The sequence below is a fragment of the Callospermophilus lateralis genome, chromosome 10 (genome assembly GCF_048772815.1).
Source record: "Callospermophilus lateralis isolate mCalLat2 chromosome 10, mCalLat2.hap1, whole genome shotgun sequence".
Taxonomy (NCBI): Eukaryota; Metazoa; Chordata; class Mammalia; order Rodentia; family Sciuridae; genus Callospermophilus; species Callospermophilus lateralis.
In genome coordinates, this window is record NC_135314.1 from 85,034,436 (window position 1) to 85,051,082 (window position 16,647).

At 34.1% G+C, this 16,647-nt stretch overlaps 1 protein-coding gene across 8 annotated transcripts in view; it reads right to left on the bottom strand.

The window, feature by feature from the left end:
• Fxr1 (FMR1 autosomal homolog 1) overlaps positions 1 to 16,647 on the bottom strand; it is a 73,206-nt gene that overhangs the window by 25,209 nt on the left and 31,350 nt on the right. For all 8 annotated transcript variants that reach the window (XM_076867779.2, XM_076867782.2, XM_076867780.2 and 5 more), the window contains 6 exons: positions 8,532 to 8,603; positions 7,818 to 7,966; positions 7,494 to 7,587; positions 6,929 to 7,045; positions 5,096 to 5,266; positions 2,478 to 2,556 (listed from right to left, as the gene is read on the bottom strand). In XM_076867779.2, the coding sequence (XP_076723894.1) occupies positions 2,478 to 2,556; positions 5,096 to 5,266; positions 6,929 to 7,045; positions 7,494 to 7,587; positions 7,818 to 7,966; positions 8,532 to 8,603 (682 nt within the window). The remainder of the gene's footprint in view (positions 1 to 2,477; positions 2,557 to 5,095; positions 5,267 to 6,928; positions 7,046 to 7,493; positions 7,588 to 7,817; positions 7,967 to 8,531; positions 8,604 to 16,647) is intronic.

Genomic DNA, 16,647 nt, shown 5'->3' on the forward strand with positions numbered 1-16,647 from the left:
TCATGTTAAAACAGTGAGGCTCAAGCAGCAACTTCATCCTTGACCCTGCTAAAAATAAGCAAATTATCTGTTCGAAAAACAAAAACCAGGTTAAAAGAACATTATCCTACCCCCCAGAATCAAAATCTTTGTTCTTCCTTCTTATGAACTATACCAGTGGTGAGTAAACATTCATCATTCTTCTGGGGTCCTTGGCAGGGACCTACCTGCAAGTTTTATATAGTCCCACCAGAGACTGTCAATATTTTAAATGATCATTTCCATAATATAATTCCAGAGCAAATTGACAAACTGAAGCAGACCTGTAGTATAAATTGAGCATTGAATATAAATGTTCAAAGGGATAGAGTAAAGTGATTAAAGGAAGGCTTCTAAGAAGTAAAGGGCTTCCGGTCCAATATGGACACAATATTTTGTTTTGGTTTAGGAACTGGGGGTAGGGGGAGTCAAATTCTAGAATTCTGGGAACCTAAATGGGTAAAGGAATCCTCTCTGGAACTTATCCACCAAGTGGTCCTCTTTTTCTATTTACTTGGACAAAGAATGCTCTATATTTTTTTTCAAAGAATGCACTATTTTTTCAAGACTGTTTCACCCATAAAATACTTGAGGGAATGATAGTAGTATTATACATGACAACCAACAGAAATTTTTATACTATTCTTCAGTGTTTCACCAATGGGAACAAATGCAAATCCCCATTTGCACTTCCTATGAAGGAAGTTGTAATTAATATGTATGTCCTTAAGAAAACACAATTCATACATAACTGGAGCTAACCAAGACAGGATAGGGGAAGAAAACAGAGACATAATAAACTAACGTAACTTCACTGATATATGAATAAAGAAAAGAATTAGAGCATCACAAATATATCCCATTTCCTTATTTTTGAAATACTAAGAATTTATATTCATAATTACCAATACCACAAACTTTATTGGACCAAGACTATCTCAGAATTGAATTGGGGGAAAAAAAAACTGATTCCCTTTCCCAACCTCTACCATTAATTTGTTTTTACAAATGAGAAAACCTTTCTATAGTTAAATCATCATGTCTTACAAAGAAGCTATCATAATGTTAGCACCCAAAAAATACCAATAATTTCATGATTTAGTGTGATTTAAATGACTAAAAAAGTACATAAGCTTTTCAAAAGCAGTTTGCCAGGGTGATTTCATTCAACAATTATCATTTGATAACATTTTGTATCAATATTTATTAAAATCATACAAAGTTCTTCAAGCTTTTATTCAATTTTAGTATCTCATCTCTCCAGCTTTTCAGTCTTTAATAACCACTGGTACTCCAAGAATTGCTTAAGCAGAGCTTATCAAGTGGCATTACGACATACCTATTTCAAACGTTTGACATTAAGCAGAATTAAAAATCTTCTTACATAACTAATTGTTGAAACAAAAAACAAATTCTATGTTATAAACTATTTTTCTGCAGTATATTGGTTCTTGAGTAAGTATAATGGACAAAAATAACATTTAAGTCTAAAAGTGTTTTAAAATTCTTACTATTTTTGATTGTACTACAGAATTTAACAAAATAACTAAAGCTAAGAAATTCCTAATGACTGAATAGGAGTCATCATGTAAACAGAGCACAAAAGGCTAAAACTAATTTGTTATGGTCAAAAGTATACAGACAATGAAGAAATAAAACATTTCCTTACCACTAACTTATTCCACATTATGTTGGTGCTTCATTTTACATTATTTAGGAAAATCCCTAAGTACTTAACACATAACCAAATCCATCCCATTTGCCATAAAATGGCACTTAAAAAGACATAGCAAAAACCAATGACATATTAATCAGAGCCATTTACTAACTTCCCCCTGCTAATTTATCCATAACTTTAAACCCAAATATTTTGTCACTTTAACTTATAAACATGGGTAAAATAATTTTCATTAAAGGTGATAAATACTTAATAGTGAAACCTCCCTTCATATCATCATCACCTTTCTCTCCTGTCCATGACTCAACATATGCCTTTAACTTAACTTATTATTATTAAATTCAGGACCTACTGTGAATAAGTTTATTACTCTACTCTTATTCCACAGTTACTTTTTTCTTCTGTACTAAACAAAAAAATCAGTCGCAACCAATTCTCAAAAAGTAATGTAACCATTCTGGTGCACATATGAATGATAAAAACACATGAAATCAAGAATAGGAAAGAGCCCCAAGGATGAACAAAAAAACTATAATGACAAACTGTTTATCAAAAATTGTGGGAACTATTATCGGGTCACACTGTAGAGAAAAAAGACATTTTTACTTTTTAACATATGACAATGACAAGAAACAAAACAATCGATCAATAATTAAATAAATTTTGCTATCTAGTTATTCCACATTGCAATAAATAGAATAGTAATCAGACTACAAGAATGATTTCAATTAATTCACTGTAAGTAATATTTAACTTTTTAACATTTATTAGAAGTACCTACCAACAAGATTCCTAGGAACCTGAATAAAATCCTCCACAAATTCCAAGAAACCTCTAGCCTTTTTAACAGCATCAGCACTCTAAATGTGGGAAAAATAAAGTTTTGTTAGGGTCTTGAAGCAGCACATAATCCTAAACAAAAATAAGACAAAAAGAAAATTCTGAATTATGCTGTACTTAAGAAATTCTGGTGAGGCCACTGAAGTGTGTAAGTAATTTACACAAAGTACTTAAAAAAAAAAAAAAAAAACCCGACATACTACTAAAACCTAAAAAGGGCAGGCATTTCTAAGGTCCCATTTTATATGTTGACAATATTAACAATAGTTCAAATTACTTCTATTGTACAGCTACTGAGCAGCCAAACTTTAACCCAATCATAACCTACTTACATGATGCATTTCTCCAGGTGTGTGTTTAAAATAATAATGTTTTAATTTTTCTAAGACTCTCTATTTTTTGTTTAGGTTCAACATTAGAAATAATCTTAATCCAGGTATGATGCACACCTGTAATCCTGGTGACTGGGAAGGCTGGAGGCAGCAGAATGACAAGGTCAAGGCCAGCCTACTCAACTTATACAGACCCTGCGCCTCAATATTTAAAGAGATGTAATTCAGTGGCACAGAGCGCCACTGGATTCAATCCCTAGTACCAGGAGCAGGGAGGGTATGTGATTTTAAGTTTTTGGAGAGACACATTTAAAGAAGTACCTAATAATAAGATTACAAAACCCTCTAAGTTTTTAATGGGTGTAATTTTAATAAACTGGAAGGGAAGATGTCTTTAAGAGATTTCACAGATTTCAATAAAAGTTACTTCCTCCTTGTCTGGGAATACTAGGAATTGAATCCAGGAGCTTTACCACTGGACTACATGCAAAGCCTCTTCATTTTTTTGAGACAGGATCTCATTAAGTTGTTTATAACCTTGCTAAGTTACTAAAACTGGCCTCAAACTTGTAATCCTGCCTCACCCTCCTAAATCCCTAGAATTATAGGTATGCACCTCTATTTTTTGTAGTTACTTCCTCTTTTAATATTTGTTTTTTAATGACCCCAGCTCAAATATATTGTGTGCTCACTCCATCATCAACTAAATGCAGTGAGACATAGTGGTGCATATCTACAATCCCATTTACAAGAGACCCTGACACAAAATAAAAAACAAAACTTACTCAAAATGTGGCTTAGGGGTTAAGCCACTTGGATTCAATCCCTGATACCAAACACAATAATAAAATAAAATAAACCATATGAAGCCAGGCATAGTGGGACACACTGGGTAATCCAGGTGACTCAGGAAACTGAGGCAAGATTCCAAGTTCAAGACCAGCCTCAGCAGTTTACCCAAACCCTATTTCAAAATAAAAAGGGCTAGGACGTAGTTCTGTGGTTAAGTGCCCCTGGGTTCAATTCCTAGTACCAAAACAAAATTAAACATTAAAAAAAAAAAAAAAAAACAGGAATGTTGCACAGTGGTAGAGTGCTTAACTAGCACTGAAGGTCCTGGGCTCAATTCCCAGCAGCACCAAAGCAAATTACAAAGGTAAATAGCATTATATATCATCATCATCATCATTTTATAAAGAGACACTTATTCGAGGAACTTAAGTGACTTGTCTTAAGCCCATTCTAAATGGTAAAGACAGGATTCCAACCCACAGAGTATGGCTCTAAAGCCTATCTTAATGACTATGTCACACTATTCATTTTCAAAGATTTCAGAAATAAAAACAAAGCATTTTGTCAGAATTATACAAAATGAGGTGAAATGAAAGGCTTGAAATTTCATCAATTAAAAAAATCCATTTATTCAAATTTTAAAAATAATCTCACTGTGAGACACTGGTTTTGATTCTATTAGGTACATATTTTTAAATATCTACTAATTTCTATCCTTTTAAATGTCACAGTTAACAAGTGACAAATTAATATCTAAATTCAAGTTATATAATGATATTTGTATCATATGCTATTTAATATTACCAGTGCCTGACATACAGAAAGCGCTGAAAACAGTATTTGAATGTCTGAGCTAGGGAAACAACTCAATGGTAATGTGCTTGCCTAAGACAAGGCCCTGGGCTTGATCCCAAGCACCTCCCCAAAAGAATTTTTTTTTTTTTTTGATAAATTATTTGTAATGAGCATAAAAAAGAAACTGAAAAGCAGTTAAGGAAAACCTGAAAATGCTACTCATTTATTATCCAATAATTCTTATAAAATCAACTTCAATTTTTTAAAAAATTTTTTGAATTGTAGATAAACAGAATACCTTCATTTTATGTGGTGCTGGGGATCAAACCCTATGAATCACAATTCTTGGCAAGCCCCCTCAATTCACCTTCTTAAATAATGACTACTATAGTAATTGCTTCTAAATGCATAAATTTAACCTTAAAAAGTGCTTTGACAGATGAAAAGTACAGATAAAATATAATTAAACAGGGCTAAAGTTGTGGCTCAGTGGTAGAGCACTTGTCTGGCATATGTGAGACACTGGGTTTGATTCTCAGCACCACATACAAATAAATAAATAATAAAAGGTCCATCAACAACTTATTTATATAAACAATATGCTATAAAGTAAAAGCTCACGCAGGAAGAGATAACTTACTTCTCCATAGATTCTAAATGTTCCAGTATCTTCATCTAGTTCAATGGCGGTAACTCCAGGAACCTTCCTAGCTTGTTGTATATTACTACCATGTGTACCTATTGCCAGTCCCATTAAATCTTCTCTCACAACAAATTCTTCATGAAATGCTGCTGCAAGTTGTTTTGTGCACTAGTAAAAACAAAAAAAAAATAGAATTTCTTACAAGAAATCAAACACAAAACAGTTTTTATACACTCAGGCTCACAGCATTATTCAAAATAGTCAGGAGGTGGAAAACAACCAATATGGATAAACAAAATGTCACAGATACATAAAATACAGTACCATTTAACCTTAAAAGAAAAGAAATTCTGACATACACAAGGATGAACTTTAAGAACATTACTTTGATAAGTGAAATAAGTCAAGTTCAAGGACAGCCTCAGCAAATTAGCCAAGCCATTAAGTAACTTAGTAAGACCTCTATTAAAAAAAAAAAAAAAAAAAAAAAAACACTAAGCAAAAAATAAATAGACTGGAAGGAGGGAAGAAGAAGGTTGGTTGGTTATAAGAGCCTGGAGAGAAGACAAAATACAAAGTTATTGTGAAAATGGGACAATTTCAGCTTTATAATATAAAAAGTTCTAAAGATGGGCTTTTTAAGAATATAAATACATTTAACACTGCGGAACCATAAATTTTAAAAGTTGAGACAGTAAATTTTCTCATGTATTTTACTAGTTTCTTTAACTGAAAACAAAACCAAAAAAAAACTAAGGCCAAATTTCAATTGCTTAAAAGAAACTCATTTGGTGTCACAAAAAAATGGAAGCAAAAACATGTTTTGACTAGACTATTTGTACACTATTTATTTATAGTACCAGAAACTCAAGCCAGGTGCACATTACCACTGACCTACATCCCCAAACCCTTCTATTATTCAATTTGAGTCAGGGTCCCACTAAGTTGTTGAGATTAGCCTCCAACTTTATTACTGGGTTCAATTCGGAGTGTGTGTGGGGGGGTAATGTTTGTATGTACAAGTGTTCAGAGGTAGGAAGGGTGAGGGCAAGGGGAAGAGCAAGAATAGTAGTGGAAAAAAAAATGAGAAAAGAGATAGCACAGACACAACAGGCTTAATATTAATAAATTGCATGCCTATGGGGAAGGAGGATACTGCAAGTAATGTAATTTCCCTCACCTAATCTTCATATCCTACATGAGTTATCTAAGTTACTCAACAAGTGTGACATGACTGACAGGGAAGGGGTAGTTTAAAAGAAAAAAAAAAGTAGTAGGGGTAAACACAGAGTAGAGAACTAGCAGTATATAGTAATTCAGCAACCCTAGTTTAGTCTCTAAGCTCTTTTGACAACTAGTATCTCAGCCACAACAAAATAATCAAGAGGCATTTAGCAAAAGGAAGTCTGATAAAATATATAGTCCTTCTTCTATGACCTCCAGATATTAGCCATAAAACAGGCCACAGAAGATGAAAAGCATACTTATAAAAATAAAGGTACACAAAAATAAACATACTTCTACTTTATAAACAATAGTGAAAAATTTATTTTTTTTATTAATTTTTTATTTACGTGTCAGCAGAATGCATTACAATTATTACACAAATAAAGCACAATTTTTCCTATCTCAGGTTGTATACAAAGTATATTCACACCAATTCGTGTCTTTATACATGCGCTTTGGATAATAATATCCATCACATTCCGCCATCATTTCTAACCCCACACGCCCCCCTCCCTTCCCCTCCTATCCCTCTGCCTATCTAGAGTTCCTCCATTCCTCCCATGCTCCCCTCCCTACCCCACAATGAATCAGAAACTCACTTACTTCTAAATGCTTAGTGGCCTCTTCATTTCTGGACATTAGCATCAACTTTGTACGAATACTTCGCAGATGCATGTCACTTAAAATATTTACTCTCTTCACAGTTGCTTCACTGGCGGACTATAAACAAATTAATCACTCAAAAGTTTAAATGTTTTTCAAGATAACGCAAACACAAATCTACACATACTATCTTCTTTAATTTCATCTATTATACTTTTGACACTCCTTCTTCCCCTAAGTTAGGTAACATTCCCCTTTTCTTAAATAATCTTACTTTCCTTTCTAAATTATCTGCTATCAGAGTAAGTTTGGGTAGGAGGGAAATCCAGAATATAACACACATTAAAAATTTTACAATTTTTAAAATGTCATATTATCAATTTTATGTTTCCCTGACACCAGAAAAGATCAAAAGGAATTAACACTTTATAGCTGCCAAAATTCTTACACTGTTTTAATAAATTCACTATACATGTTTACCTTAAGCTTTTATTTTCGAAATATCTAATTATTAAGATCTATGCAAGTCATTAATTAGCTACCTTAAAATATGCTATTATCTTACCAGTATCATTAGCTGCGTGGTTTCTGGATGGTAAAAAATTCTGCATGCTCCTACTGCTTTTTTAAAATCTTTATGTGCATTTTCATTAGCACACCTAGAGAGAAATTAATTCAGATATTAAGATTTCATTAACAGATTAAATTTAGGGAAGGGTTATAATGTAAATTTAATATTTCATTTTGACATCTCCCATTAAAATCTTGTTTATTAAAAAGGCTTCCCATCAGAAGGTTTTGACTGTTTGAGGAAAAAAAAAATACTGTTCTGCAGGGGGAAAAAAAAAAAAAAAACCTCACAAAGCAGTCCAATAGTAAAATTACTCACGCCTCTCTCAAATCCTCAGGAACATCAACTGTGCACTTGAAGAACGTATTTTTTTTGACAGTTTTATTCTGATTGACAGGCCGAAGACGTTCAAATGTCACTATTTCATTGTAAGTGGCATCACAAGCAGCATATTCAATGACATAAAACTAAAAGACATCAAAATACTTTAAAAATCCCTTCTGAACAAAAATAATGAACTTTAAATGAAATTATAATTACCTTGCTCAGCTTAACCAGTAAACTCTTCTCCTTCTAGCATAAATACTAAGCCCATTTTAGTTGTATCAATCTAACTTGCCTTAACTAGATTATAAATTTTTACAAATAAGAACTTTGGTGTTCTTTACAGGCTTGAGGTGTGCCTCTGCAGCTTTGGTGTTTGCCAACATAGAACACAAACAAAAAATTCACTGTCTAATGAATTTTTGAAATGTCAGATCAACTATATTTAAGGTAGGCTTTTAGGCATAAAACTGAATGCTGGAGGGCTCGGGTTGTGGCTCAGTGGTAGAGCGATTGCCTAGCACGTGTGAGGCCCTGGGTTTGATCCTCAGCACCACATAAAAATAAATAAAATAAAGGTACTGTATGCACCTACAACCAAAAAAATTAATATTAACAAAAATTGAATGCTAGAATAAAATTTACAGAAATCAAGAGCTGAGATATTTCCTTGAAAACAATCAAGAAACAAGTGTCAACATCACTTACTTCTCCTTTCATCATCCGAACTTTAGCCAACCACCATCCACATGGTTCTTGGTCATTTGCTCTTGAATATACCTGAGAAGTATAGTGGGGGAAATGTGTTTATCCATTCATCCCAAAAGATTTCAACATTATAAAATGGCTTGTTATATATGCCAAATACTAAAACAAAGAAAATGTCATCGAAACTGGCATACTAAATGAACTTTAAAAAAGTATTAAGTACACTTAAATTTTGCTTCAAAAATAAGCCTGAATACTTTTTTGGGTAATCTGGTTTCTTGGACTTACTAAATATAAACATTACTTTAAATAAATGCTTCTTACAAGGTAGAAAGAAAATTACAGGTACTACAGTCTGTGTCACCATTATTCATTAAAATGAAAAGCTGTTTTCAGAAATGATAAACCCCATTTTAAATTTATTTACATGACATTTAGATCCTTTGAACCCAAACCAAACATATTAAAATGATGAGCTGAAATACAAAAAATTACTCTTTTAGTCCATTTAGCCAACTATATAGATATTATATTCTTTATAAATGTTAAATGTTAACATCAGCAGTTTTGGTATTGTGGGGTTTTTTAGGTTATTTTTGGTTGTGTGTGCACGCGTGTGCGTGTGTGTGTATGTGTGTGTGTGCGCACACGTGCCCCACATCTTTGCGTGCACAGACATTTTCTGTTTATTGTTTTGGTTTTTTGACAGTACTAGGACTGAAAGCAGTCCCACCCAGCAACATTGCCTGTTATTCTTATAAACAACATACAATAGAAATATCTCTTCTGCAAATCAGTAGCTTATCATTTTCCTTATGATACAGAACCTTGCATAATGTATTTTAATATACACAAGTGGTTGGCTGGAAAGAAACAAAGCAGTGTGCCACAAATATCTTGATTACAGGACCTAGGACTGCCTATGCAGAAGTTGTTAGGGAAGTCTACAAATGGTATCAATACCCAAACATGCAAATAAACATTATGGAAAGCCTGAAATCCTATCAACATCATTTTAAAAATAGTTTAAATAGTGGGAATAATGGCACAGTAAATGAATTAAGACAAAACCTAATAATGATCAGTTGGGTGTGGTGGTGCACAACCTGTAATCCACATAACTCAAAGCAGGAGAATTACAAATTTGAGGTTTGTAGTTCAATGATAAAGTGGCCCTGGGTTATAGCCTCAATTAAAAAAAGACACCTTGAAGTAGTGGGAATACTAGAATAGAAAATGAATAAAACAAAGTCTAATAACAATCAGTTGGGAACTGGTGGCTCTAGTCTGTAATTCCAGTAATTGAGAAGGCTCAGGAAGGAGGATCAAGATCCAGGCTAGCCTCAGCAACTTAGAAGGATTCTGTCTTGAAATATGGTGGCTGAGGAGTAGGCCACCCCAGGTTCAATTCCTAGTAAAGATTGACTCTTAAAGATCAACTTTTATTGTATCACATGATGGGAGAGGGTGGCGAGGCAACTATGGGGTGAAAAAAACAGGAAGACCAATGTTACAATCAGGATCTGTAAACTCAATTTTAGCACATTAATTTATCTTGAGAAGATCTAATTATTCTATATTTCATCACTTTTACTGTTTCTTAGAGATCTTCCACAAATTTTAACTGAATAAAACTCATTCTACCTTCTAATTTGATGTTATATACTGGACCCTTTTACAATAAATCTAAGTAGAGCCAGGTATGGTGATGCACACCTGTAAACCCAGCAGATCAGAAGACTGAGTCAGGAGGATCACAAGTTCAAAGATGGGGCCTTGCTAAGTTGCTGGGGCTATCTCAAAAAAAAAAATAGTTTGGGGATTGACTCACTGGTTAAGCACTCCTGGGTTCAATCATTGGTGCCCCATCCCCCCAAAAATGAATAAATCTAACAATCTTAGTTTCCCTCTATCTTGAAATATTTTATTTTTTCATCATCATTGATTAGTCTCAGCTTTTATTATTTATTGGTGCTTGGGCCTGCTAAGCTAGTACACTACCAAGTTGGACCCCAGTTTTTTTATTTTAAAGATTTCTTAAGAATGATGGCAATACCTAAAAGGATATCACACCATCTATCAGTTTTCCTGATTGCATAGCCTCAAGTATCCCATCTTTTAAGAAAGCACCAAAACACTGACTATACCATCTTTTTTTGCTGCTTTCTATTATTTGTGAATAGTAGAGAATTTGGAATTTATTATTTTCTATCCACAGTTAAAAAAAAAATTACACAGGAAGACACAATTACTACAGGAACCAGAAGGCAAAAAAACAGCAGCACTCTACATTCTATTGATGAACGTGAAATTATAAAGCAAATGTCACAGACTATGAAGCCTTCACATGACAGCATCCTAGATAAATGTCCTCAAACAACTTATTTCTAGGAACAAAAAAAGAAAGGTAATATTCTCATTCATTTAAACACTCAACTGGAACTTCATCACGTGAAATATTTATCTGATAAGGAGTTGGAACATGCTGTTTTCCAGAAAACAGGATAGTATTCTTGTGCACCAAAAATTACTTCTTAAGTAGAAAAATGCCAAAGGCAGTCTTTAAAGTTGACTAGAATGACAGATGCTGAATATAAAATTTTTAAAGGCTTAGTCAATCCAATTGGCTAAATACAAAAATATGCCATAATTATAAGCACAAAAAAAATGGTCGTAATCTTTGATAAAATTTGAACCCACACTGTTTCAAACTATTTTTCAAGTATTGCATTCTGATAATCTGAATGTAAAATGAACTAGAAAATGAGAAGTAACAACAATAGATCTTTATTATAGTACTTTCCCTTGTACTACTGAGGCTTAAACTCAGGAGCACTCTACCACTGAGCCACATACCCCCACCCTTTTTAAATCTGAGAGAGGGTCTCACAGGTTCCAAGTTGATGAGGATGGCCTTGACCTTGAGAGACACTATTGCCTCAGCCTTCCTATAGTCACTAGGATTACAGGCATACAGACAGTGCCCAACAACAACAGATCTTTTCAGAAAAATATTTAAAATGTGATATCAATATTTACCAGACGTACTGAGTTTTAGAATCACAAATAGCTATACTTAGCTATACTTAGAGAACTTTATCCATTTTAGGTTTACGTATCATCAAAACAAGGAATATGGAATCAAAAACAGAATTACATTTTATATTTTATTAATATGAACTTCACTATACTTCAGTGGTTGGGCACCTCAAGCTTGATTTGCTAAAAGGATAATATTAAATTACTTAAACCTCTTTTATTCTCTTTCCATCAAAGCTTAACCTTCTAGAAACTTAATTCATAGGTAGCATGTTTGCAGAAGAGAAACTATTTTCAAGTGGCTGGTGGCTTTAATTCTCACTAAATATTAAAATGATGTATTCACCAAGTTAGGGGTGCAGCTCCATGGACATGCCCTTGCCTAATGGGCATGAAATCCCTGGAATCAATCCCAGCACCACCTTAAAATTTAAAAGGGGGAAGGGGACCTGGATTCAGTTTTCTACCTAATTTATGTATTCTGTAAGCATCATTAATAACTTTAGTTCTGAAAGATAAAGGCAACAAAATCTACGTCCCTGAACCTAAGTAACACCACTATTGATTTGGCTCCAATTTAGTAGTATGGAATCAAATCACTGGAGATATAAATCAAGTGTAACTGAGTGCTCCTGAATTCATTCCTCAGTACTCCTCCCCCAAAAAGAAAAATCTCTTTAATAACCCAACATTAAATTGTAGCCTACTGTACTATGTCACTAATATTGATTACTGAATAGATTTGTGAACAGGAATAGAAATTCCCATTCTCAGATTTCACTTAACTCAAACTAACCCTTGAAAGCAATTCCCATCACTTCTAACATCCTAAAGTCTCTTCAAACCGAAAGTGTTTAAAACGGAACAGAAATAAAGGAGTGACTAAGAAACCTAAAACCAAATAGAACTCAGTAAAGACTACCATGTTTCATTATTGAAAGACAGAAATGGGAAGGATGAAATCTCAAAACACTAGTTTTAGGATCTTTTCACTAAATGAGCCCTAGTTCTTCCAACTTTGTTATAAAATAATCTCTAAATTCAAGCATGCAACCATTATTGATTTTGGTACTCCAATCTGAATCCCTAAAGTTAATTTTTCATTCAAGTTTGACTGTGCCTTTTGAAATACCAAATATAGAACACCATAATTTTTAACATTTTCCCATACCCTAACTTTATATACACTTTATTCTAAAACAGACTTCCTAAAGAAATTTTACAAATAATAATAAACTATAAAACTGAATGCTTCATCACAAAGACCCATTTTCCAACATATGAAATACATGAGTACTGTTCCTATGTATCTGCCATTTTAAATCATTACAACAATCCACAAAGAACTAGAAAATGCACATAAGAAAAGCAAGCTTAGGCCAGGCATGGTGGTACATGCCTGTAATCCAGCAACTCGCCTGTAATCCCAGCGACTCAGGAGGCTGAGGCAGGAGGATCACAAGTTCAAGGCCAGCCTGGGCAACTTAGCGAGACCCTGTCTCAAAATAAAATAAAAAGGGCTGGGGATATAGCTCCGTGATAGAGCACTTACCTACCATATTATAAGCCCTGGCTTCAAACCCCAGTAGCAGGGGGAAAAGGAAAAAAAAAAAAAAAACAGCAAGCTTAATAATATTCAGAATATACGATTATCAATTTATCTACCTACATGACAGTAACTCATTGACATTACGGCTGATATGTTTTTAAAAAATAAGTTTCATACCAACTTTCTTGACAATATTATGCCCCCAGAAACTGGTAGTATGTCAAAACAGAAAAATAATCAATATATATGCTCTTCCTCCAAGTGTGAGCATCTGCCAAGCAGTAAGGCTAACAATGGCCTTGGTATTATGAAGAATAAATTAAAACAGCTAACAACTTCATGTTGGCTACAAAAATCAAACTCCCTATCTTTTGATAGTATACCATACATTTACATTTTATTTTTGTATAAATAAAACATTTAAAAAGTTATGATACAGCTATGTCCTATTTTAAGATTTTTTTTTTAACTGAAACAAAGTCTTGCCAAGTTGCTTAAGGTTCTAAGTTACTGAAGCTGGCTTTGAATTTGCTATTTCCTGCCTCAGCCTCCCCAGCCACAGGGATTACAAACATACACCACCACACCCACATTAAATGATTTTCATTCCTGTTTTTATCTAATTTCAAGATTATCTTAATGTCACAAGACACCTTTTTAATGAAAATATGTCTGACCTTAATGCCTCACAATCTACCACAGCTGAAAGTAGAAAGGCATGTCATACATAATAATAAGCCCATTATTGTACTAAATCAGAAAACCTTAAAATTAAAAACCAAATTATTTTTAATTTAAAATATGCTAAACCTAAAATAGAAAACCTTATAAAATAATATACAACTTGAGATGTAAGTCTTAGTATGTAACGTTATCTGTTGTGTTACTTGCTGAACAAGACAGGTATCTACAATAAAAAGCAAAACATGTCACATGTGAAGTCATGTGAAGAGGAGGGATTTGACCATCCTTCCAACACTATATATATATATGAGAGAGAGAGAGAGAGAGAGAGAGAATATCAAAAGAACTCTTCATTTTCCCAGTACTTCAATTTTATAAACTGCACATATTTTCTCAGCTATCATTGGTCAACAAAAATCAATCACTAAGTCAGGCACAGTGGTGCACTAGTATATTCCCAGGAACTTGGGAGGCTGAGGCATGAGGATCACAAGTTCAAAGTCAGCTTTAGCAACTTAGTTGAGACCGTGTCTAAAACTAAAAAATAAAAGGGCTGGGGAGGTGGCCCAGTGGTTAAGCACCCCTGGGTTCAATCCCTGGTACCAAAAAAAAATTTAAAAACAATCACTGAACCAATAGTTAAAAATTTAATAACACATTAAATGTTTATAATAAAGATTTTTTTAAAAAACATGCTCCCATTTTGAAGTCAAATAAAAAGGTATTAATTAGATTTTAAAAGAAACATTTGCATTTTAGACCTTTAAGAAATCAATTTTTAATTGGTACATCATAATTTAAGACATAAGTCATTCATTGTTACATGTTCCTAGCAATACACAATAGAAAAATACAGTTTGGTCAATCTGGCTCCAGGAAAATCAACTTTCTACTATGAAACAGAGTGAACATTATTTATGTCACTAGCAGACCATGACACTGATTTAACATGCTCTAACTTCATATAAGTTTCATAAAGGGCCACAGAGAGACAAGACCTAGTGTTCAAGCAGCCAACCTATTTTTTAAGTACTTTGGAGTAAATCATATGAAATGATCAATATTCACGAACAGACAACTCAAGCAACTCCTGGAGAACTCAAAAGAAAGCTCTCCAGCGAGGTTCAATGGCACACACCCCTATAATCCCAATGACTTGGGAAGCTGAGGCAGGAGGACACAAGTTCCAGGCAAGCTTCAGCTGGGATATAGCTCATTCGTTAAGTGCCCCCGAGTAAAAAAGCAGGGGTGGGAGATGGTGGCTGGCTCTGTAGCTAAGCACCCCTGAGTTCCATCTCCCGTACCAAAAAAAAAAAAAAAAAAAGTAAAAATAAAAAGGGCTGGGAATATAACTTAGTGGGGTAAAGAGTCCCTGGCTTCAAGCCCCACCACCAAAAGGAAAGAAAACAAAAGAGGGGAGGCAGGGAAAAGAAAGAGGTCTCCTGGATCATTTTTGTCCTAAAATTTATTACTAACAGCCAAATCAAAGGCATTTATCCCTTCGTGGAGAAGAAGGATTTCTAGAGCTGCAAAAGAAAAAGCTGTGAGCTCATCATGAAACTGGCCAAATGGCCAAACAACATAGCAAATATTAGAAAATAATATTTGAAACTTAAATTGGGTTTCAACTTCCATACCTTCAATATATTTAACATTAGCTAATATAGTCAATACTTGATATCTGAGGATTCAAGCTACCAAAAGTTGCAGAAGTATTCAGAAAAATAAGTCATTCTTTATCATCCACTAAACACAGTATAACAAATATTTACACTTCTGCCATACTAGAAATGATTTAAAATATACAAAATGCTGTTCAGGTACATGCAAAAACTTTTGATAGTTTAATTGAGACTTGAAGCATGCCCAGATTAGGAGGTTCATAGGAAATACTACAACCAATGACGTATTCAGAATTTAGAAGAGAATACAGACTATTATGTTAGCCAGAAATAATCTGCTTAAAAAGCAGTTAGTGGAGGAGCCAGGCAAAGTGGCACAGGCTTGTAATCCCAGCTTCTTGGGAGGCTGAGACAGGAGAATCACAAATTAAAAACCAGCCTAAGCAACTAAGCAAGGCCCTAAGCAACTAAGCGAGACCCTTTCTCAAAATGGAAAATAAAAAGGGCTGAGGGTGTGACTCAGTGGTTAAGCACCCCTGGGTTCAATCCTTCTACCAAAAAAAAAAAAAAAAAAAAACACCACATTGGTGGAGCTTCCAGGTTAGTACACACTGATGTACTGATGTACATCAAAAGAAAAGCATGAAAACTCTGCTTGCTGGGTGCCTCCCCACCACTCAGCCTTATGTATCTCTTCTACATATCAGCTTACCTCTGCTATTGAACAAAATTCCAGAAGGATTAAAAAAACTACTGTGTATATAATCAAGACTCTCAAATAGAAATTTGTGTTACCTATATAAATCTATTTTTGTCTTCTAGTGCTTTCAATGTTATCCTGGACTGATGAGGGAAGTGGGCAAAAAAAAAGAAAAAGTGGTAAACTGGTATAATAATAGTAGCAAAATTCTAAGATATATACAAGAGAAAGGGAGCTGGGCTCAGTGGTGCGTACCTGTACCCACAGCAACTTGGGAGGTTCAGCAAGAAGATCACAAGTTCAACTTAACAAGCTCTTTCTCAAAACAAAAATAAACCAGTCACAGTGGCAAACACTTGTAATCCAAACAACCCAGGATGCTGAGACAGGAGGACTGGACTACAAGTTTGAGGCCAGCCTCAGTAACATAGTGAGGCCATAAGCAACATTGTAAGACCCGGATTCATGATAAAAAATAGAGACCTGTGAATGTAGCAAAAGCATCCCTTGGTTTGAGTCAAG